Source organism: Ictalurus furcatus, chromosome 9 (assembly GCF_023375685.1).
Source record: "Ictalurus furcatus strain D&B chromosome 9, Billie_1.0, whole genome shotgun sequence".
In the NCBI taxonomy this organism is placed as follows: domain Eukaryota; kingdom Metazoa; phylum Chordata; class Actinopteri; order Siluriformes; family Ictaluridae; genus Ictalurus; species Ictalurus furcatus.
The window spans coordinates 18,038,126-18,063,813 of NC_071263.1; the positions used below are offsets into that span (position 1 = coordinate 18,038,126).

At 40.9% G+C, this 25,688-nt stretch overlaps 1 protein-coding gene across 2 annotated transcripts; it reads left to right on the top strand.

Annotated features, from left to right (window-relative positions):
- The first annotated feature begins 38 nt into the window (after positions 1-38).
- Positions 39-24,766, top strand: fzd3b (frizzled class receptor 3b). Of its 2 annotated transcripts, none has more exons than XM_053633888.1 (8): positions 39-919; positions 2,212-2,336; positions 2,575-2,779; positions 14,518-14,714; positions 15,353-16,370; positions 19,857-20,005; positions 22,564-22,800; positions 24,008-24,766. In XM_053633888.1, exons 2-8 carry the CDS (start codon positions 2,242-2,244, stop codon positions 24,222-24,224), a joined length of 2,118 nt encoding a protein of 705 aa, XP_053489863.1. In that variant the 5' UTR covers positions 39-919; positions 2,212-2,241; the 3' UTR covers positions 24,225-24,766. The 2 variants fall into 2 exon arrangements, with proteins under 2 accessions (XP_053489863.1, XP_053489864.1); XM_053633889.1 differs by having other exon boundaries at positions 22,567-22,800.
- Positions 24,767-25,688: the final 922 nt, after the last annotated feature.

A 25,688-nucleotide genomic window follows, 5' to 3' on the forward strand; every position in this document is an offset into this window, starting at 1 on the left:
TAGTCAAGTAATAATGACTGTTTGACTGTATAGTATGCAGTTTAGGAAGATTAATGATCTATAATTGAATCAGGTGTCATCTAGAAGAAGATGGGTTCCCTTTTAAGCCTGGTTCTTCTCAAAGTTTAATCATGTCATCTCGGGGAGTTTTGTCTTGCCACTGTTGTCTCTAGCTTGTGCATTAGAGATCTAAATCTACATCCAGGTTTCTGTAATGCTACTTTGTGAAAATGTTTATTGTTAAAAGTAATATATAAATATCATTTTTCAGCAGGATTACAAGGTTGGCCTTAATAATTGCTTTCATTTTATGGAGGTTTATTATTCATTTAAGGAGGTTTATTTTAGACACCAAGATAAGATAAGGCTCTAAATACTCCCACTAGAAGACCCGCATTCATCTGTATTTATTCCATTACACAATTTCGTGACTCCAATCTAAAGTAATGATTATTTTTCTTCAGTGAAGTCTTCAGTCATTATCTTCGGGATTACTCATTAGAAAGTTTAGGTTATCCATCATGTAGCGTCCTGAACTCCTGCCCTGTCTTCGCTCATCCAGGGTGCATGCGCAGTAAGAGGAGGGCGTGGCCTGTCTGTAGGGGCGGGGCAGTTTCGACTGGAGTATGCAAAGCGAGCAGCGGTCCATGCAACCGTACGTGTGTTTCAGTTTCAGGACCTTTACACAGCTTTAATAGTTTACAGTGTAGACTGTGTGTACATGTAAACTCGGTTCAGTCTGAAACAGGTGTCTGCCTCTGACGTTTCTGTTTTGCTTGTGTGCGTGCGCGTGCGTGCGTGCGTGTGTGCGTGTTAAGCACAAGGCGTGTGTGAAGCTCAGAGCTGCTGCAACGTAGACGCGGTGTATTGTCATACACACAAACGGCGACAAGAAGCAGAAGAATAACGTCTACCAACGGTAAAGTTTCAGCTTTACATTTATAAACCCGTGGTTGTGAACTTGTGTGTGTGTGTGTGTTTCTCATTTGAAATGAAAAGAGCATGTCAGTGTATTGCTAAGGTCTGCCGTGTGCGCGCGCACGTTGGGAGAAGGCTGACGGGTTAAACAGCCGGTCATGGGGACACGAGAAAGATGGAGAAACCGGGGAAAGGCTTAATGTTATAAAACAGTAATAACTCAGTAATTACAAACTATAGCTTTGTTTACTCCATACGGTCTTTGTTATGTAAAAGGACGGGCCGGAATTCATGTACAAGTCTGACTAGTAATTTTGTTTCGTAAATATTTGATAATGAAGTTGGTCTGTTTGTGCTCAGGTGTGATTGATACACCGCTCCAGTCATTCCTGTCCATTTTCATCAACCTATACTTGATGAGTCCTGCTGCTTGATGAGGTGTGTGTGTGTGTGTGTGTGTGTGTGTGTGTGTGTTGTGGGGGGATGGGGTAGGTTTCCAGTCACAGGGTTTGGATCATGGACCTTTGGACACAGTGATCAGTGGGATGCGGGTATAGGGGAGGAAAGATGTTCAGGGCTGATAGTTATCTGAATGCTGTTGTTATATCCATTCGTACATCCTTTTTATTAATGGATTAATTATTCTTCTTATTATAGATTTTAAAAGTGTATATATTTATGATTATATATGCAGTGTCTGTTGAAAGATAAAAAATAAGTATTATTGGGGGAAAAACGCCTGCATTACATTCTGCAATCCTGTCTCAAGTCACTAAACAAGAGGAAATTATTTGTAGTACATTATATTTAGAGATATTTCATGTTTGTATAATTATATGTATATTTAAAGATCCTTATTTATGTATTCACTTTCACTCTTACTGTCATCTTATGTTTTATTGATTTGGCCATGTAATATTTACTATTTTATGCTGTTATTAACTGTTCTGTTTTCATTTACTTGTTTATTTGATCTTTTCAGTACATTGAACGTCTGTATTACAGCATGACACTAATAACATTGTCATTAAGAGGGGTAAATGTTAATATTACATGATATCAGTTCAGTCTGCTCTGTTGTAAGGTAAAGGTTGTTGTAGGAACTGAAAAAACTAAAGGCGGTAATAAAGTTAAAAAAATGCAACAGTTTCAAATGATTAATTACAATTTGAATCATAATTTATTATTGAAGTCCTACATGCATCTTCTTCTTCTTGCATGGTTTGAGATACACTAAGTTTTAATGTTCAAGGTAAGTTTTAATGTTTTGTGTCATGTTGTTTTGTGCTGCAGGTGCACTTAGAGCCAGTGACTACGAGATGCATGCTCTTTATTGATGGACAGCATGGTGAAAGACGATATCTTGTTATAACCTCTGACTCGTATGACTGCGTGAGTTTTGAGGTGGCTGATCAGAGGTAAGCACCAGGTCGGCACGCAGCCACTGAAGAGGGCATCGTGAGCGCTCACACAGGGGGATGGAAGCAGTGGACCAGCCCAATTTACCTCCCTGATGCTCTGGGTGTGGTGCATATACGTTGGGAGATGAATCGGCTCACCTTACACACCCTGCCAGTCTCACCACGCTGCATTTTGTGAATGAAGGATGGGACTCGAAGTGGATTTATTGGTACTTGTGCTTGGTTTCTGCTACAGGGGGATGGGGCTGCTATGGATGCTGCTGGCCTCCGCTTACTTTGCCTGCTGCTCTGCTATTCTCATGGATTCTGTGGAAAGCCACAGCACATTCACCTGTGAGCCCATAGGGCTCCGTATGTGTCAGGACCTCCCTTACAACACCACTTTCATGCCCAACCTGCTCAACCACTACGACCAACAGACAGCCGCTCTTGCCATGGAAGTAAGTGGATGTTTTCTTTCGTCTTTCTGTTTCCCTGTTGGTCTGTGTTCTGTGTGGGCAGGTGAGGGGAAAAATGGGGTTGCCATGGAGCTTGTTGTTGGGTAAGATGGTAGTTTGTCATTCTATGCCGACTCGCATGAATAATCAAACAGCGGGAGACCTTTAGCAAATTAAATGAGTGGCACAGAAATAAAGTTGTAAGTACAGGTACATCTGCTATTTTCTGTTGTTATTTTTAAATGCACCAGATTTAATAGGATAGTCCGATTCAAATTTCATTTTATGCACAGACGTCTGTAGTATTGCGCTGTGAAAAGGCATTCTCTAGTCACCCAGATGATGCCATGTCTGACTTGTTTGTGTCAAATTAGTGCGTCATTCTGTAGTCAGCTGTTATTTTTAAAATATCTATATACTTGTAAATCATTGAGAATATGTGAAATATAATGTTAATTCATTGCAGGTAAGTAGTAATGGTGCAGTGGGTGAGTGCTTAGCTTAGCAGTGCATTTTGAAGTGACCATGCAATATGGACAGACTCCTCTTTTTATGTATTTGTGCAAATAAACAAACAAACAGTACATTTAAGGATTGGTTCATTACAGCACGTTACTACAAATTCCTAATCTAGATCTTAGCCTTGAAGTAGCAGAAAGGTTAAAGAGTGCACACATACAGAGGAAGCAATAAAGTACTTTGTGCTGCTTGCTCGCTGTCATCCTGTGCTTGGCTCAAGAGCAAAACATTGAAGGATGCTTTATTCCGGATATGGTGGGAGGAAATAATGCTGTCAGCCAACATTGTTAACCACTGCTAACCGCCTTATAATCTGGAAGGCCTACAATGGATGGATTGATTGGAGGTGTTGAATGATCCTCTTCCTCCCATTACTGTAGTCACAGTGGAGAACACAGCGGAGAGTGCTGGTGTCTGTGCAGCTCTCTAAAAGCACAGCGGAGTGTCTGCTGTCAGTTGATAGCAGGTCATGTGGGCCCTACTGCAGTATGGGGTGCCACCATGTCAACGTCTGCCCATCTGTCACAAGGGTTCACTGTTCCCCCTGGATTAGTATTACATTACTCTCGGGATGTTCTGTGTGCTGAGAAACCAGAGCCAACCCTGTAAATCAGACCCTCCCCCTCCCTGCCAGCGTATCACCATGCAGTGTTAATATGAACAGGGAATATCCTCTCTTTCTCAGGCTCCTTGCATCTGTGTATTAGAAACTGAGAATGGTGTAGAGAATATGGCAGAATATTCTTGATAGTCTTGATACTCAGCAAGATTTTCAGGAAGAGTGTTATTAGTATTTTAAAGAAATAAAATAAACACTAACAGAGAGCAAGCACACAAAAGAACTTATACAGTAATAATTATAACAGGTACTGATCCATCATGAGTGCTAGACAGAGGACAAAATAATGAATAAATAACATATTAGTAGACATCAAAACTAAATTACACATGTACATAAAACCAAATCTGCATTAATTCAATGGTGGCTCATTTACAAAAGCTCTGTGACAAAGACATTGATATTTTCCAGATAAGATAACCATGTAAAGAAATAAAATATATTTATTTACATAAAATAACTCAGCTGATGAGTGCAGCATACATATTAAAAACTCCACAGGGAAATAGTTTTTTGAGTTGATGGGAATTTTTAAGAGAGCCACTCGTAATGTAATAGTCTTTAGGGCGCACGGTGGCTTAGTGGTTAGCACGTTCGCCTCACACCTCCAGGGTCGGGGGTTCGCCGGTTTCCTCCCCCAGTCCAAAGACATGTATGTATGTAAGTGTCCGTAGTGCATGAATGGGTGTGTGAGTGTGCCCTGCGATGGATTGGCACCCTGTGTACCCCGCCTTGTGCCCGATGCTCCCTGGGATAGGCTCCAGGTTTCCCCACGACCCTGAAAAGGATAAAGTGGTATAGAAGATGGATTGGATTTTGTTCTTTTTGTTAAAGACATTTTAATGACCTTCAAAGATACTACTAATAATACAAAGGTACTGAATGCCAGCAGAACATAAATATTACGATAATATGTATAAGTTATGATTAAACTTTTACCAGAATGATAGAAAACAAAACAGTCAGTACAAAAATAATTCTTAAAGTACACTTTAGGTGAAAGTATTGAAATATAATGATAAAATTATACTCTAAAGTGCATCATGATGTTAACATCGCAATATCAGTATCATACTGCTTAGGTCTAATATGACCTTTTCAGTTATACCTAGTTTAATCATCATATCAGCTTCCTCAAAGCCACACTTAACATTTTGATGTTGATGAACCTTTTAATGTAATTTTATATATAGCTCTGTTGAAACCTCAGGTAACATTTTGATATAAGCAAGTGGGAATAGGTTCTTTGTTTAGGATATAGTGTAACAAATAATGACATAATTAATTAAACAATAGCTTAGCTATGTTGTGTGTGTTTATATTGAGCTGCATACAGGACCCATCACCAAAACCAATAGGCTCATGGTGGAATGTTATCCACTTCACACGTGTGTGCGTGCGCGCGCGCACACACACACACACACACACACACACACACACACACACACACACACACACACACATACAGAGCCAGCTAAGATTAAGATAAATGCTTGCTGACTTCAGAAGGCATTGGATGGTTTGAACAGTTTCAGAAGTACTGATTTTAGCTTGTTGTTGGTACAACACTGACTTGATGCTGATCACAAGTTCACCATGTAGCTTGTCACAAAATTAGGACGACAGAACGTAATGCCAACATTCAGATAGACTTCAGTTTATGCACAAAAAAGCTATTATTAACTTATTTTTAAATCATTGAACCTTCTACATCAATAGTAATTTTTGACAAGAGCAGGAAGGAGAAATGTTTTTCATACCCACTCAACATTTCCATCCGAGACTGATTAGGCTGGAGAATAAAGTGTGTTTGGCTAATTGCAGGGTGGTGCTTATGGGCTGCAGCTGGGTTGCAGTAACTGTGAAATCTGACATGAGTACTGAATGACTGATAATGCCAGGCCTGTGTGTGAGCTCACCGGTGAATTTACAACACGAGCAAGTTTCTTATCAATGCGTGGATTTGTAGGTATTAACACAGAACCCCCCTTTTAACGTCCTTTGTCATTTAAATGAGTCTAAAATCTGGAATAGTGTGAGACGATTATTTTTCTGTTCCACTGTTATTTACATGGCCTGGTAATTCACACTTACTGTATTCATGAAAGATAACAGCCAGTCATGGCAGGTCTGAGATTAATGTGGAGCTCACAGTTCATTCTCTCTCCATTTTGTTTTGTCAAATATGATGCACTGTATGTTCAGACAGTTATTTAAATGCTTTTGCCTATCATGCAAAATTGTCACTTGGCTTCCATTTCCTATCTCTAACAACAGATTAAATTAACCATACATTTAGAGATCTTTAGAGTCACTCAGGGGCCCAAGGGTTTGTAAACTGAGAAACTAAAAGAAAGAAAAATGATGTTGATGTTAGGAGCATCATAAATAGTTTTTATGACTACTGGTCAAAATGTGTTTCTCAGTATGCCAGAGCATAAAAACATCTGGTTTGCAATTAAAGCTAAGTGTAATTACAGTATAATTTTAGTTGCACAGAGCAACCATAATTAATGGTGCCAGTGGGGCTTGCTACAGCTTTAGTCACCGGGGAGGCCTGTATAGTTTTGGCTGTGTTAGGCATGTTGGCTAGGCCTGTCACGATAATTATGTTTTCGACTTATTGTAAGATATATGCAAATGACCTTGATAGTTTTTGCTGACCTCGAGATTGCCCATTTTGTTTACAAGTGTATGTAGTTTACATAAGAATGATTGTCACCCACATTTTAGCCATTCGTGCTGCTCTAGGGCCATCAAATTTAAATTTGAACTTTAAATATTTGTTGAATTTAAGATAAAAACACACATTCGATTGCAAAAACTGTGCATTCAAATTTAAGATGAATAGCAAGCACTAGCACCGATTTTAATTAAAACATACTGTTGAAAAAATGACACAAGATATTAACAATGCACTAACAATGTATTTTGAAGAAGAAAAATCTAGAAGGAATAGTTCTAGTGTTTCAAATAATGCAGTCATAGTCAATAATGTCTGGGATCGACCTGCTTTAGCTGCGTGAGCTGAAGCTGAACAGTGAAACAGTAAACTGACGCGCTTTACTAGCAGGTTAATTAACTCACCCAAGTGCAACCTAAACACATATCAATTAATCAGACATATACACAACATAAACGTAAAATTACTGCTTGCTTCTGCACAAAATGATGCGCATGCACAAGTGAACTTGAGGTAGAATGGTAAGTCATGGTGTGAATACGCGCTTTCCGTAACAACGGAATGTGTGAATATTTGGTTTCATTTTTGCATTTTCTCATCAAGTAAAATGCTGTTGACTAATATTCAGTGCCATTGTAATCAAGTAAAATTGAGTAAAATCAATAAATGAATAAATATGGCATAAATTGATTAAATTGATATAGACTAAATTTAAGGATATTTTCGTCAGGAGACAAAAACTTTTTTTGACATTCCACCGTCTGTATATTCTTAAGACTTAAAAAAGTCATTGATATTATATTTTCATTATATCAGTGGCATAAAATAGTCTTAAAATGACAATCTCATCGTTTATCGCAATTATTTCTGAGACAATATATCGTCCAACAAAAATAGTTCTCGTGACAGGCCTAATGTTGGCAAGGCTGAAGGACGAGCAGGGTAATCCTATGGGCACTGGAGGAACAGCGACACCAAGCATTAACTCTCTCTGCTTCAAATGTGCAATATCATAGCTGACCCTGCACTCTGACCTCAGCTTCCTAACAATCTGGGATATGCAAAGAAAATAATTTCACTGTACTGCAATTTATATGTGACAAATAAAGGCTTCTTCTAAACTGTTTGTATAAAAGACTTAATGGCTACATTTTAGCAAGCTGAATCTTTAGCTTCAGTCATTATTTGGTTTATGCACTGTGTCCATATTTCAGTTGTCTGTCATTTTTAAATTTTATTTGTAACCACTAAAACAGCATATTGTGTGTTTGTCTTCATGTCATATGCACAAATTCACGTATTCTGTTTGACTTCCACATACACACTCGTATGGGAGATCTTACAGCTTCAAAATCTGGCACAGCCATTTATATTTGCACTACCACTCTCAAATCACTCTAAAGTCACATTTATTAACTTCAAGATGTTTGTCTTTACACTACAAAAAACACTCAAGCGTTGTGAATGCAATTTGTGGACATTAAAAAAAAGCTGTTTCCTGGAAACCACCCATCATTCAGATGTGACATATAGATCATAATTATTATGAAAGTTTTCCTGATCTTGCATTGTCACTGAGTTACAAATCATTAGCGGGAAATCCTGCTTTGAAATTACATAAATGTTGTACATAATCCTCAAAATGCACGACTTATTCATTTACAGCTCTAATTATAATGTGTTTGTTCGATCATTCGTCAGACGATTATTTAGTCTGAAGCTGTCATGTCAATCAGGCAGTCACAACAGTGAGAGCACGAAGGCTTGTTTCATTAGTTTCTGCATTGTAATGCTTAGTATATCAGACAATCTAAAATCAGTAATTGGTGACAAAATGTTCATATTGGTTAGGCCCTTGTTGCGTAGGCCATAGATGCGTGAATTTCAGTTGTTAATGTTGGGTATTTGCTTGCGGTTAGTTTCTTTACAAGGCTCCATTCTAAAGCAGTTCCCACTTCTTAGCTTGGCTTATTGGGGGCAGCTATGGAAACTATGGAAACCGCTCGTGATTGTGGATCCACAAAAGGACATCCAGTACTGCTCTCAGGAGGTGGTTTCTCCAAGTGACCTCTGACCCCTGAGGATGAGGGCTCATCAAAGACTTTCTCTTTAAACCAGCCTTTTTCTGCATCAGTGGTTGCCATGGCAGCACTGGTGCATAGGCAGGGGAAGAATGTGTCACTCAGATGAGTGGAGTGGAGTGGAGGAAAGACACGGCCAGAAAGAGACCCCTGATTCAAGGACGACTGAATGTCAGGGGAGAGGGAGTATGGGAGCTGCCATTCCTTCTTTCTCTTTTTCTTCTTTAAGATTGAGAAAAGAACAAATATTAAGGAAATAATTCCCCCTTTGGGCAGTTTTACCTATTCAGAGCTGCCAGTCTTTTCACAATTGTGGAAGAATGTGGAGGGCCACCCGGAGCCAATCGGTTGGTGCGGATGAAGTTTATCTTGGTTGGACAGACAGGCTGTGTTTTATTCTGTGTCTGTCCCACCATGCCGCTTTTTATTTACCATGAATAGAGTTACTGCAGTGTTTCCATGTCACTCACATCGCTATTTCCCCTGCTCGTTTCACGCCCTCATGTAAGAGTTCTCAATGCTGCCAGCTGATCCACCTTCCATCCTGACACTAAACTTAACCTGGAGAACGTGTCAGAGCTGTTTACATTTGCCACACCCAGAACACAAATGAATCGTGCAAAATGTTTTTCCGGCTCCAGGACAAAACAGCAGCGTCACAAGAGAGCAGATGAGTGAGTGTGTGAGCAGGCAGAGAATCTATGGATGCTTCACGGAGTTGAACTCTTAGGTCCTGACAGTGTTGTGAGCCTGGAGGGAAAAAGCTGTCATACAAACACACACTGCCATTTTCTCTGCAGTGTATTCAAGAACAAACAGCAAGAATTATTGCCAGCTAAGTGCATTACCTATGGAGCTGGTTCATAGATACGCATGGAAATAAAGTGTGGATAGGAAGGTGTGCAGCTTTGTTGTGGGATTACATGTTCATGTTCTGGTTTAGTATGTTTAGAAAATGGTAATCAAATGTATTTATCGTGTAGGTGCACTTTTCTTCAACTTTAAACTACTTAGCGTTCTGTAATTGAGCGTGAACTGTCGTCAGAGCCTCAGGATTAAGTGATTGTTAAATCTGATCCCTAAAATGCACTTGGGGATAATTATATTGCTCCTGACAGTTTTATGAAGTGTGTGTGATACTCATTTAGAGGTAATCTCAGGTCCATGCACACATTCAAGTAGGGGAAAGGTGACACATTGTCAGTCTATAGACTCAGAGTCTTTTGAATGACTGATCCTTGGAGAACCCAGTTTTCTTCACAAGTATGCTCGCTGAAAAAGCTGGCAAACTGGCTTTTCCACTAATAGCAGCCCAAATCTCCACCTGCACACTGAGAAAGCTGGAGGGAGGGAGGGAGGGAGGGAGGGAGAGAGACCGAGAGACCGAGAGACCGAGCGAGAAGTCCAGACTCTGAGCCAAATTCATCTACTTCAGAGAATATCCCAGCTGTCAGTCGAGTCCAATACTGTATCTCTCACTGTCTCTAATTTTTTTCCTACCCTCTATTTCTCACCTTCCTACTTATAAGCCTCAACAAGAATGGCTGTAACCTAATAGCTCAGAATATTTCCTTCTACTACACCATTGGAATGGCTGGATGCATTTACACATCACACACACAGACATGTCTGAATAGCACAGGAAGCACTGAAAGCAGTCATACACTTGAAGGCCTAACCTCCATTGATTCTTTAAGTAAATTGTAGCTTAGACAAAGGGAAAACAGGCAGGAACTTAATCCTTCCATTTAAGTATTTGAAGAGGAATGCCATTGGCATCTGTGAGAGACAAATGTGTTCTTTTTCACTCCTGCCAAAAAAAGCCCACCCCGTTTCTCCTGCTACTCCTCCTGCGCAGCGTGGGCTGCCTAGCATAGCAGCCGGGTAATCAGATCCGACATTGCAACGTTTTAATTACCTATTAGCATCTTAGACACAGAGATTAAGCTAGATAATGTTCTCGCATTTGCATTTCAGGAACAGAATATGAGCCAATCCTCAATTCTTCACTCACATTCTTTTGTCATGAGAACATTTTTTTGATATCCTTCACAAGGAGGACGTTACTACATCAGTCTTCAGTGATGTTTTTAGTTTACAGTTAGTTTACAGTTAGATTACAGAAGAAGGTTATTTTAAATACATATTACATATATTTGTATAAATTTTGTCAGACATTTTTGTCTATATAGGCTTCTGCATCAGGGTGATGGAAAACATAAATTTTTTGATTGCCAAACATAACAAAAACGTTGACATTTTTGCAGAGGAAATTGTATCATTGCCATCATTAAAGAATCTGTTACACAATAGACCACTTTTCAGAAGAAACATGATGGTGGCTGTCTGGGATTTCAGCTGAGGAACTGTGGCAAATTCTCCCAAATGCTTGCAAGAACCCACTAGCTGATTTCTGCCTGAAACTACACATCAGTCAGTGTACCTAATCGAATTCCTGCTGTTTTAAAACCAATTACATTTAGGTTGAGTTTTTTTACTGGTTACAACTCTTTATGATCAATTTCATTCATTCATTTATTGCATTTCATTCATTATTAGATGTTAGATTAGTACAGTACAGAACACGCATGCTGTCTGACAGAATCACTTGGCTGCTGTAGCTCAGTGAGGACTGATGAATAAGAGAGGCTTCAGCACGTTGAATGTGACCTCTGATGTCTGTAATGCAACGTTCACACATACGGTGATTTTATTGCTGCAAGTTGCCAGATGCTGTACTATGAATTGTTCCTACTACTGGTTGCCATAGTAACATGGGTTACTAGCATTCACAACAACTCAGTTTTCTTGCTGCTAAAATGAAACATTCTGGCGCGTTTGTATATAAAAATCACCAGTTTTTATAGGCATCAACATCTACGAGATGAAGGAGAAACAGTGTGTGTTCTTTGCCATTGTGGCCATCTATCTGCGGTGAAAGTGTGAGAGCTAATTAGCTTAGCATATGGCCTCCTCGGCCACAGCCTCCATGTTTCCTGGGTGAAGTGTGTGGCTTGGCGCTGATCGTTCTCGGGTGCCGGAGCCACGTGTGTCGACCACAGATCCTTGCTATGTTCACATGCACGCTGTTGTCTTCACTCCCATTGGTAGTAGCTGCGTCAGGTCACTCCACATTTGAAAAAATTTCACTTTTCTCAACTTTGTTTCACTGGACCCGCCCACATCTAGTCGCCAGTAGTCGCCATCGCCGGAACCGACGGCTTTCATTGAAAATGAATGGTCTCCGGTCGCTCTGTTGCTACGAGTCGCTGTATGTGTGAATGTAGCGTAACGCTTTAGCTCTCGGAGCTGATCAGTCACACAAGAGCTGCTCTCTGGAGGAGGCAGGGTCAACATATACACACTAGATACAGAGCAGGGGGAAGCCGAGATATTCACTACTCACTCTCCCCTCAGGTCCAGCTTCTGCACATAACACACAAACCAGTGATTCAGTGAACACACCCACTTATTGTACCCATAACACACATGAAATATTGAGGTCAAATATGCTTTAAAAGCCTGAAGAGTGCACGAGTGGAAACAGATCCAGAGTTAAATTCTGTTTAATGCTCATGTCCTAAGCTGCAGTTGTCTAAATGTAGCACAGTTTCAAAATTGTGTGCTTTTACCCCTGTGTTTGAGTTGATGGATGGCGAAGAGTTTCTCTTGATCTTTTCTCGCTCTGCTTTGGAGCACTGTGAGGATTGTTTCTTCATGTTTTCCAGTGGCAGGATTTGCCTTGTGAGTCTCGAGTTAAAGACCTTTAATCTTTATTTACTAAACACAGTGGTGTGATCTTTCATCTGGCTGTGACATTAGTGTAAATGTCAGGCTTTCAGCCTCAGACCTAAAAAAAGAAAAGAAAGAATAGTTCCCCTGTGTTTTTTTATTTTTATTATTTATTATTTTTAGTCCTTTCAATGCATCCATGAACCCTGGAGAATGATTAACACTACTTGACATGCCTTTAACGCCCCATTCAATTCTCTCCTTTTTCAGTCAGTCCCACTTGTGTGCTAGTGAAAAGAGTAGAAAGATTAAACACAATGTAGACACATTCATGTCAAAATAGTGGGTTAGGCTCATTTTGAAATGCTTTAGAAAGTCTACTTTATTTTAATGTTGCGCCACTTTGAATTCATATGTATTCTGACCTGCATGTTTGTAAAGTGAACATGTCAGACAAACGAACATCGGTTTTGTAAAATGTCATGCTGTTTGGTGCATGCCTCTGGTGATCTACCTCAGTCCCAGGTCCATGAATAATACACATGCAGTGTGTAGCTTTTGGCAGCACTAAACTTTCAGCAGCAGCAGTCCTGTAATTCAAGCATTTCAACCTGGCAAGCAGAAAGCACTTAGAGACTTTACCAATAGAGCAGGCACTGAGACAGCATGGGTAAGACAAGTCAGTATTCCATGACCGGAGCGACAGACTCCGCACTCTCTTGTCCGTTTCCACAGCTGTGTCTGGTGGGTGTAAAAATCAGCAAGTTGTGATCGTCTTTAGATCTCTGTTTAATCTCGCCCCTTCGGAGACTTCGCTTCCTTTAAATATTGATGTGACATCTTGTTCCTGTCCTGTGAATTTTTAAATTATTTTCAAACATTTTTTTCATTTTAGGGTCGGGTATTTTTGGTGCATTACACTCCTTATTTTAGAAAAGACTGCTGAGAGAACTGAGACTGAAGATGGTTAAAAAAAATTTTTTAAGTATTGTCCCAATATCAAAACAATCTTATGGCAGAAAAAAACAACAATTGGCATGATCACACATTCATCACGCTTTTTGTATTTGTTTTTGTACACATTGACTGTTTCTCTGTGTATAACGTCATATATTACTGAATAAAAGAATTCATCTGTATCTATTAGATACGCTGTTGTTTCAGAAATAAACAAATATTTACTGGCTATTACATTTTCCCCCACTGACTTTCCTTCAATTTAATTTGTGGTGAACAACTTTGTGTTTTAAATGTGTTATCAAACTTATTTACAAGTAGGCTAGATAAAAAAGTAGGCTACACACAATTCACTATTACTTTTGCTAATTAGACTGAGTGTGATGGAAACTCTTTGCATTGCTCTTCCCATCCAAGTCAAATTAGTATGCATATATTACTGTGTCTAAAGGCAAAAACTACAGCGTTGTGAGTCTGTTTAAATAAAATTGTGAAAGGTTAGATTATTTATTTGATTGTTGATTGAAGTATTGAAAACTTCTGACACTTTCAATGCAGCACTAGGCAGGGAATTCATCCATGCCCCCGCCCCCCCAGTCAGTAGGCCAGTGATAAAGGGCCAGACCCCAGCAGGAAGTGCATGTGTATTGGCTGGCCCCAGGTGGAAGGGCATTGTTCGCTTCTCCAGAGATTTACATGTTAATGCCCAGCTCTGCAGCTGTTCTGTCTCCCAGCATGCACTGGTCTCCTTGGGTACACAAAAGCACAGTCAGAGCCACCCACAGGCTGGCGAGCCTCAGGAATGGGCATAGGATTACAGTACTGAGGCAGACTTGCATGACTGCCTTTCTGTTTACCTCTGCAGACATGATGATTTTTTAAATAAAACTCAAGGGTGGTGTCTTCAATTGATTGAATGTTTGATGCAGTTGCACCGAATATATCTTAGTTAGAAATATTGCATACATCAACTTACACAGTTGACCTTTTTCATTTCAAAATAGAAAAAAAACGTAGTTATGTTTGCCAGGCTGGTTTGATTAGTTCCACTGAAGTGGCACTGACATCATGCAGCGAGCTGTTATGAGAACTGTCATTCTGTCACAGTGCTCTTGGCAGAGTCTGATCCTCCACTCATCTCTGTCCACAGCTCTTTCACCCCATGGTGAACCTGCAGTGTTCTCCAGACCTGAGGCCTTTCCTGTGTGCGCTCTACGCCCCCGTGTGTACAGAATATGGCCGCATGTCACTGCCCTGCCGCAGCCTGTGTATCCACTCGAAGAGAGACTGTCACAAGCTTTTGGATATGTTTGGTGTGTCATGGCCTGAGGAGATGGAGTGCAACAGGTAAAGGAATCAGGTTTGGTCATTGAGTCTCATAAAATGCTGGCATGATAATATTCATTAGTACTCTGAAGAATTGTTTGAGTAAAAATGCAGATATGTCGTAATACATACATGGAAGATCAATTTATACGTGAATAAAATGCTGTAGTTAATTAGCCCAGAAAATCACCGTATTTCTACATGTAAAAATATTTAAGATTTTATTTATTTAAAAATGTATTTATTCCAAGTTAGTTGACAGCCAGCAGTCTTAAAGGGCAAAGGCTAACATATGCTTCTTCCAAGACACATGTATAGCCACTGCATCTTTTCGCACTTGGAGGAGAGACTGCTAAAGCTATTCATTATACAGTTCAAACCCCTAGAACATTACACAAATTGCACAAAATTATATATACATTTTTTTCTTTGCTTGTATTTTCTCATTTGTAAGTCGCTTTGGATAAAAGCGTCTGCTAAATGAATAAATGTAAATGTAAATATTATTTATAATATGTTGCACATATGCCAAGAGGTTATTTACAAACTTTTCTTTAAATGTCTTCTTAAATACTGAAAGTATAATTACTAAAAAGGCAGACATGGATTTCTTTGTGTACATTTACAGTAATGTCATGTTTTTGTGCCCCTAACCCAAGGTTCCCAGACTGTGATGAGCCGTATCCTCGTGCTGTAGACATGCTGACCACTATGAACGCCTCTGATGAGTTGCCCATGACAGTGCAGCGAGACTATGGTTTCTGGTGTCCTCATGAGTTGAAGATTGAGCCTGAGCTGGGTTACACATTCCTCGGTGTGCGTGACTGCTCCCCTCCCTGCCCCAACATGTACTTCAGACAAGAAGAGCTCACCTTCGCCCGCTACTTTATCGGCGTCATCTCCATCGTCTGCTTGTCCGCCACACTGTTCACGTTCCTTACATTTCTTATTGATGTCACACGCTTCCGCTACCCAGAGCGGCCCATCATCTTCTACGCCGTGTGCTACATGATGGTGTCACTGGTCTTTTTCCTGGGCTTTTTGCTGGAGGAGCGTGTGGCATGTAATGCAGCTAGCCCAGCCCAGTTCAAAGCCTCCACAGTGACTCAGGGCTCCCATAACAAAGCTTGTACTTTGCTCTTCATGGTGCTCTACTTCTTCACCATGGCCGGAAGCGTGTGGTGGGTGATCCTCACAATCACCTGGTTCCTGGCTGCTGTGCCCAAGTGGGGCAGTGAAGCCATTGAAAAGAAAGCCCTGCTGTTCCATGCCACTGCTTGGGGTGTACCTGGTGTGCTGACTGTAGCACTGCTGGCCATGAATAAGATTGAGGGTGATAATATCAGCGGCGTATGCTTTGTGGGATTGTACGATGTGCACACTCTGCGCTGGTTCGTGCTGGCTCCGCTGTGCCTGGATGTTCTGGTTGGCGTGTCTCTGCTCCTTGCTGGAATTGTGGCCCTAAACCGGATCCGCATGGAGATCCCTCTGGAGAAGGAGAACCAGGACAAGTTGGTGAAGTTCATGATCCGTATTGGCGTGTTCTCTGTTCTTTACCTGGTGCCACTGCTGACGGTGTTGGGCTGTTACCTGTATGAACAGGCATACCGTCCAGTGTGGGAGACCACCTGGGTACAGGATCGCTGCCGAGAGTATCACATCCCCTGCCCTTATCAGGTAACACCACTGTCATCTTATTCTCACTAATTCTAACAGATCCAGTCCACCTGAAAGCCGCTGTAGCTTCAAATATTATACCATCCACAAAGGAGGCTTTAGACAAGAAATGTTGGAGTAGTGAATGGTTTATCTACTATTTTCCATCTTGAATAGCATCTAAAATTTCAATTACTGCTGATAATAATAATAATAGTAATAATGATGTGTATCATATACTCTGGTTAACATCATATGTTTTGCAAGCCCTTAAAATGTGCTACACCACTTGGGTTAAGATCGTAGGCGTAGTAACAAGATGTAGGCGACTTAAACTACAGCACTGTTGACATATTGTCAAAAGCATCTTTTAGTTTCAGTGACGAATGATTACAGAAGTGAATAGCATTTCGAGCAAAGAGCACTGTGGGGAAAAAAGTGTTCAAACTTTTTTTCATTCTTATAGTAAATGAAGGTATATGCTATGGTAAGATCACTCAAGCTGTGTTAGTGAACATTACACATCTATGTTAGCTAGGCAATATATTTCTGCTGCCAAAGCAACAATAATTTCCTACAGGACTTCATGTGCTGTGAGCAGCATTCTGTTTACATTATCTGTTAGTGTCAGAGTATATTTGGAGCAATAAAAGTTTAACTCGACTCAATAAATAGTTATTGATTTAATTGATGAATAGGCCTATCTTTGTTGGGTAATAAAGGAATGTGCTTGACTACTGATTATGAATCCCAAAGAGAGATCTCAGACTGGGGTCAGGTGCACATGGCTCTAAGCCAGCCTAATTATCATTATATTCAATTATAATTCTGCACACCCATTAAAACCCCCACCTTGTCAGTGGATTTCAAAAATCTATTCTCTCATACATCTTTAATTAGAGTACTCATATTTCAGTATGTAATTTACTGTTTATACATCTTTGACAATCTGCATAACATTTCAAGACCTAAATTTGTCAAAAGATGTCCAAGCTGGGACATTTTTTTGTGTCTGGAGAATTGGATGGTGTGATGTGATACACCACAGTGACATACTGTGTGCTTATGTTACCATGTAATCTAAGACCCTTGGCCTTTGTCAATGCACAATCGTACAGTGATCCAACTGGAGCTGCGTGTCATGTGACACAGAAACTCACTCAGTCTCTCACTGGCTCACCCAACCTGTGCAGGATAGATTCCTTCTCCTCTTTCTCCTGCCTGGCCAAGCTCTTCATTCACTCCTACTCTCTGTCAACCTGTAACATGCCCTGCCTACACTGAGCTACTTATTTAAATTATAGAGTACCTGAACAGAGCTCCACTTTATATACGTGTAGGTGTATTAGCATGAGCTGTGTGTGATGGGAGGAAAAGGGGCGTTCTGCTTTTCCTCTTGTTCTCTTTGATCTGCAGGTTTGTCATGCATTACTGATTGCTTTATGTGACAGGCCTCTGTAGCAGGTTAGAGAAAAATGCAGAGGAGAGAGTCTTAGATTAATGGTGATCGTTCTATACAGAGCAACATGATTGCCCTGGACTGACTTACCATCTGCAGTGAATTCACCCACCTTTTGTCTAGTGGTGTGTCCAAAATTTTCTCTGGAATCACTATGACCCTGACCAGGGTAAAATGAATGAAAAACTTTTGAGTTGTATACTGCTCATGCCTGTAGCTAGTCAACACCCATTAACCTCCACAGAACCTCGTCATACGGAAGGTACCATGCTGGGCAGTTTGTAAATGTTCTGTGTGAACCGCTACAATTGGGAATGCTACGGGAATGATTCCTCTCTGCAGTCAGAAACTTTCAGCCATGCAGTAGAAACCCACCCTCAGTGCCTACAGTATGTGGTGCACAGAGCACAGAGTCTGAGTGTTATGTTTCATAGAACACTGAGGTTCGAGATGACACTGAAGAGGGGGTAACACGTGGTTTGTGTGTTTTCCCCTCTGCTCTTCAGGAGAATTTCTAGCATATGTGTGAATTGAGAAAATGCTTTGAAATTGAGAAAATTCCTGTAACAGCTGCTATTACCGAAAGGAACAGAATGAAATCTTACTGAAATCAATATGAACCTGTGCTCTTAATTCATTTGGAAAACAAATAACTCACAGAAATGCAAGAAAGTGTCATTTAGCCTGCATAATGAGTACTATTATGCATCAGTGAGTTTTTCCCAACACACTTCACTCAAGTGTGTGTTACGCCTTGGCCACTGCTCATGTTGAGTTCCTGTCTGTTCCACTGAAGCACATCTCTGCTCGAGAATTCATTTTCACCTTGTGTTATCAAATAGTTCTTTCTAAATGCCTTATATCTGTTTGTCTAGTCAACTCCCAATACAGTCCAATCTGTGAATGTGCATGTGTATGTCAGGGTTTGTGCTCACACAGTGAGAGCACACAGTCTGAGAGCACTAGGGTTAGGGTTAGCATGCTGAAGAGGCGGACATGCACACGCGAGAGGATATGAGAACAAGTCAGCTTTAGTCTGATGTAAAGACCTGTAGAAGTGAGGTGTGGATGAGAAACGCTTAAATAATGAAGAGATTACTGAAAACCAAGTACCCACACATAATTTTCTAGTCAAACTTTGATAGGGCGCACACACACACACACACACACACACACACACACACGTTTTCACACTTGGCCTGAAAACACAGCTCTGCCCCCTCATTTGTGGGAATGTGCCAACATTACAGTTTTAGTTCATGCTTTGAGTTCAGGTGGTATTTCAGGCTAGAATTGCTTCAATGGTATGCAAGTTCCTTATTACAGATTTACATTTACATGAAAGGCATTTGACCAACGCCCTTATCCAGAGCGACTTACATTTCTCATTTTATACAACTGAGCAGTAGAGGATTAAGGGCCTCGCTCAAAGTCCCAGCAGTGGCAGCTCACGAACTTCTGATCAGAAGTGCAGTGTCCTAATCACTGAGCTACCACTCCTACCACCACCATTTGGTCTTATCACTGCTTCCATCTGGATGTGTTCTGAATTTAAAATTTCCCTTCAGGAGGCCAAGCAGAGTTTGGTTGTTGCCTTGCATCATGCTCGTCACTAAGCAACTGCATGCAATGTAAGATGATGTACAGGTCTGGGGCAGGGCGGGGTGTGTTAAACGCTTTAATGTATTATTTTTTTTCCATAATTAATTGCACTAAATTAACGTGTTAAATCGGCAGCCCTTATATATCAGGATGGGGGCAAATACTTTTTCAAAGTACTGTACATGTGTCATTGTCTGCCAATAGTAAAAGAGGTAATAAGAAAATGTAAAGCTTGAAATAGCTTTACTAATCTTATATTTTGTCTTATGTTATTCTTATAATTGGAAATACTATGTATGCACGATATTTCCACATACTATGATGTCATTTTTAGCAGTGTGTGTGTTTAGAAACACATTAGCCCTTCATTCCAAGTAGCATTTGTATTCAGTTACATCCCTAACGTGTGTGTGTGTGTGTGTGTGTGTGTGTGTGTGTGTGTGTAGGTGGCTCAGACAAGCAAGCCTGACCTGGTTCTGTTCATTATGAAGTACCTGATGGTGTTGGTTGTCGGCATCCCATCTGTGTTCTGGGTGGGCAGTAAGAAGACCTGCTTCGAGTGGGCCAGCTTTCTTCATGGCCGCAGACGCAAAGAGTAAGTTCCTTCTCAGATGAGCACCTTGCTTCTACCTCACTTCATGTTTAGAGAGCTTGCGGACGTAGACATCCAGGGTTTGGCAACACAGGAATTTCATAATACACTCCCCAGCCGCAGTATAATGTAAAAAATGCATATTAATCACTTTATTAGGAACACCTCTATCTGTCTATCATATTACACACACACCTCTACATGCAGCCAGGTCCATAGGTATTTGGACAGTGACAAAATTATTGTAATTTTGCCTCTATTCACCACAATGGATTTTAAATAAAGCAGTCCAGTTGGAACTGAAGTGTAAACTTTCAGCTGTAATTCAAGGATTTGAACAAAATATTGTTTCAACCGTTTATGAATTACAGCCATTTTTTGCAGCTTCCCTCCATTTTCACAGGAACAGATGTCATTGGACAAACTAACACATAGATATTAGAATTATTTTTAATACTTTGCTGCCGGTCATTTGCAGTCAATGACTGTGTGTCCTCTCACAACTCCACTTCTATCGTCAAGTTTGCTGACAACACAGTGGTTATGGGACTCATCTCCAAAAACAACGAGGCCGCCTACCCTGACGAGGTGGAGAAACTTGTAGCTTGGTTCCAGACCAATAGTCTCTCCCTGAACATCAGTAAAACCAAGGAGCTGGTTGTGGACTTCAGGGAGAGGCAACAGTGGAACTACACCCCACTCGAGATCCCCATGGAGTAAACGTGAGCAGCAGCAGGTATCTTGGCGTGCACATCTCTGAGGACCTGAACTGGACCCATCACAAGACAAGGGTTGTACCATCTGAGACTGCTGAGGAAACTCAGGGTCTCCCCAGTGATCCTGAAAACTTTCAGTACTGGGGTCATAGCATGTTTACTGACTCGGTGCATCTCATTCCGACTCAGTGGTCGGAAACTGCTCAAACCAGGAGCAAATCCCTGCAGAGAGTGGTGCGCTTAGCCGAACACATCTCTGGGTCTGCTCTCCCCTCTCTGCACATCTACACCAGGCATTGCAGTACAAGAGCTGCTAAAATCATCAGCAACTCCTCCCACCCGGTAACTGTTGCTGCGATCAGGCAAGCACTTCTGCAGTCTGATGGCTAAAACTGAGAGGGTCAGGAGAGCTTTTTCCCTTAGGCCATCAGACTCAACACAGACATATCCTCCATATAGATCCCTTAGGACTTCATAAGGACTCTAAAATTCACTCTGCAGTACACAGAAACTCTGCATTGTATTGTTACTACACGTACATGCTGCACATAACTGTAAGCATATTTCAAATTAATTTCTGATATTTATTTTTAATTTAGTATTTCATGCACAGTCTAAAGAGGGGTAGGCCAGATTTTCATTTCACTGCAAGTTATACACGGTATATAATTGTGTCTGTGAAATAATATCTGGAATCTTGAATCAAATGGTGCTCACGGTGCTGATTTTAGTAAATGTTGCATATTCTGGTGCCGTCTAAATTCATTGTTTCAGTCTATACCAGCGTTTCCCAACCTTTTTTCATTCACGGCACCCTTTGAAAATGTTAAAAAATTTGTGCCAACCTACACAAACACTAATGCTAGACAGCGTTAAGTCTGGTTTATACTCGATGTGTCCGCAATGGAGCGAGGTAGAGTGCGGCAAATACGACGTCGTCGCGGAGTGGGCGAGGCCTCATTAACGAGAGACCGCGTGGCGGTCTGTACGGCATTTTTTGTACTTGCCGCACGGCACTGCATCTGAAAATTAATAACTTCGAGGCGACTCTTGCCGAAAGGTACGAGTGTACAGGCATCTCTATGATCCATCCATGCGGAACCATAGAGAGAGCCAGATGGCACAAAATTCATGGAAAGGTTTTTAAAAATAGAGATTTCGATTTGCTTTGTACAAACTGCTGAAAGAATAAAGCCAAAGCTGAAAGTTTCTTTGGGGCTGCACCATGTTTTATTCATCGTCAAGTATAAATGCCTCATCCGTTTGTGGAGGTGCGTGCAGTCAGTGAAGGATCGCGGTGCAGAGACAGGTGAAAGTATAAACAAGGCTTTAGCTCCATGAGGATGAAGTTGATGGTCCAGAAGCATCTGGAGCTTTTCTTTTAATAAATCTGTCCCTTTTCTTTTGCACTACACATGCATCATCACACGCTAATTATTAGGATAAAACACACGCATACGTTACTGATGTTGACGTGACTGACATGCTGCTGACGGATCAGCGAGGGTTGAGGGGGAGGGAATTATTATTTTTAATATATAATTTTTTATTATTGTTATGCGTGTGTGTGTCTGTCTTATTCTGTGTCTGTCATTATTTCAGACATTTCTCATATATATTCAAATTTTTATACACGTTTTAACATTTTAGAAACATTTGAAGGATTTTTACATGGCACGCCTGCTCTTATCAGACGGCACACTGGAAACACTGGTTTATACCACAAAGTAGGGCAGCTTATTTATTGTTCTGCTCTGTTGGTCTACACCTCTGTTCTGTTCAATTAGCACTATAACTCATCCTGTTCCATTTCCCTTACATCTTTGATCTTTTCTTCTCCCGCAGCAGTGCGGTGAATGACAGCCGTCAGGTACTGCAGGAGCCTGACTTTGCTCAGGCTCTGTTACGTGACCCCAATACGCCCGTCATCCGCAAGTCACGTGGCACGTCCACACAGGGCACGTCCACCCATGCCTCCTCCACTCACCTGGCCATGTTAGATGATGTGCGCAGCAAAGCAAGCAGTGTCCACAGCAAGATGAGCAGTTACCACGGCAGCCTGCACCGCTCACGTGACGGCAGGTGAGGCCCAGCATGAGGTGGCGATTTATTTATTCAGGGCATGAACGCTTGCCATTTTGCATGCATTTAAATACTATTATATTTAAATCAGGACTGTTGATTTCTTGAATGTGATTGGTCAGAAGGTGTTATAAAATAATAATAAACAGCAAAAGAAATTAATGTTATAGAATTACATTATATTACTATATAATAATGTGCTTGTTCTACTACCTTATTGTTTTTACAGTATGGTCCACATCATCCAAGACTAATGATGATCAGATTTAATTAAACACTTTTTGTTTTTTAACACATAGAATTGTTAATGTGGTGACGTTTTTTGTTAGGAGACATTTAACGTTTATGGAAGGAGTCTCGGTTGCAAGCGATTTATAATGACAAGCTGCATGGGGGGGGGGGGGAAGAGAGAGAGAGAGAGAGAGAGAGAGACTGACTGACTAAATTGACAATGAATCAAATAAAATTACACAATTATACCCAAGCAGTACACCAAGCTCTTCACAAATACATGATGGCATAAAAACACCCAACACTCTCAACACGCCCTTAACTCAGCGTGCATTAGTTGCCATGTTTGGTGGTCTGGTCTCATACACACTTGCTTAAGCCTAAATATTCTATTGACAAAGTCATGGAAAGGACAAAAGTGGGAATGCTAATTTTGTTATCTGAAAGATTAGACATGTGGCTGGAATCAGAAGCTAAATTTGAGTGTACTGTAGTAACCTCCATAACAACCAAATGGAAATGTGTATAAGGTAAATGCATATGGCCATCTTATCTGTATGAATTTATGTGGATCAGTGAAGTGTCCTAACTATTCTTTCTTTGTTCATAACTATATACAGTATGTAAATATACAAGACCACTTCATGACCTTGTTAAAGTACCTTTTTAGGGAAACTGCATGTTTTCAGTACTGCACATGTATACTGTACGATGTTACCTTGTAAATACATCTGCCATGACTGGTCAAATATTCACCGCTCGTAGACTTTTGTTATGCAGATCTGGCAACCCTGCAAGACAGGAGCTGAAACATGCCTGAGATTGACAACAAAAGACAGGTCTATAAAAGTGATAAAAGAAAGTCTCATATATGTAACAGTAGTACGTTGTTCAGACCTGTAGAACTGAGTGATGTCATACTGCACGTTTTGTAAGAAGACTGAACTGCGTTCACCTTTTTGTTTTCATCTTATAGGTACACTCCCACCAGCCACAGAGGCATAGAGGAACGCCCGCCCTATGGGAGCATGCCCCGCCTTAACGAGCAGCTATCGCGTCACAGCAGCCTACAACGACTCGACAGCCAATCACGGCACAGCAGCATGCGGGACTTAAGCCATCCTCCACCCACCAACATAACACACGGCTCCAGCATGAACCGTGTGGTGGAGGAAGACGGCCTGAGCGCGTAATTACTAGAGTCGTTCAGTTTACACACACTGCCCTCAGTGTGTCAGAAAGAGAGAGAGTCGTTGCTCTTCAGATACAGAAGGTGCTAATGTGAAAATTGCACTCAAAATAGTACATAGTTTGGGTATTTTACATGCACAGAAGAACCTTTGGGGGAACGTGTGCCTGTCCAACACTGCCTGTGGTACACCATACACCCTTGTAAGACCGGTTTCTTTCATACTGTGAAGTTCAGGGTGAGTGATGGGGCAAGTGAGTAAAGTACATTACTCATTACTCTGACCCCTGCTGAGGGACTGCAGACATGTTTCGCACAGTTAATGCAGTTTTTAAATAAATAAATAAATAAATAAATAAATAAGGGCAAGCAGCATGCAGCTGTGCACAGTCTTACAGACACAGTGTCTTACTTGCTGACTTGCAGCTTTTTCTCGTGTGATCATCTCCACGGCTCTAGGCAGCACTCAGTGAGGATCTTTACATCTTAACCTTCATGTTCAAGCACTCAAAGCCAAGCGTAAAGATGAAGGGGAAATTAAGACAAGCGTGACTGTACTTGGCAGTTATGTGCCTCTGGCGAGCAATTACATATACAAGATAAGGATGCAGAAAGTAAAGGATTTACTCACATTAGCTCTTGTGATGTGTATGTTTCCGTACATTTATTACGGTACTCCTGAAACCACACACCTGAAAACCTCACTTCCACCAGACGTACCATTCCCTGCTGCGTCAGCCTACCTCATCAGCCCAGAGATCCCACACCTGCCTCAGATCACACTAAACATTTAACCTGTGGTCGCTCTCCTGTTAATAATGTTTTGAGCCAGCTTTCTAAGCAGAATGGCGGGACTGGCAAAGCGCAGCGTTTCCACAACGCATTTGTTTTAACACAGGTCTGTAACGTCATGGGAAAGAAAACATTTTACAGAGGCACATGTGTAAATGGATTTTGTGCACACTACTGATGGAATGCTAAACGCAACTTGAACCAGAGACTTGTGCGAATGCTTCTGGTTTAGAAATCTACATTAACGGTTACTGCTTCTGCTTGATAAATGAGCTCCAGTCTGCACGCTATATGCAAAAAGCTTTGAAAAACTCATCTGCCTGACATTTTTCTGTTGCTCACTTCAGTATGCAATGTGTTCTCCTACTGTAAGCATGTAAATGTGCAACACTAAAATATTTCTGCCTCCAGATGCTTATCTGGCACAGAATTCAGAATTTAATACGTATTTATATCAAGTTATGAATTTTGTATTATTTTATTTTTTTTATTGGGCTACAGCAAGTCATACTTTTGTTAAATTGTAGCTAAATCCAGATGTCTGGGTGATTCTCCTGAGTGCTTTGTTTTGTTTATGGAAAAGTGAATTCTCTTTGTGGTATTTAGTGCCTGAAAATGTGACTGTGGACCTGAGATTTGTAAATTGACCACATTTTAACAGCTACTACTGCATCTC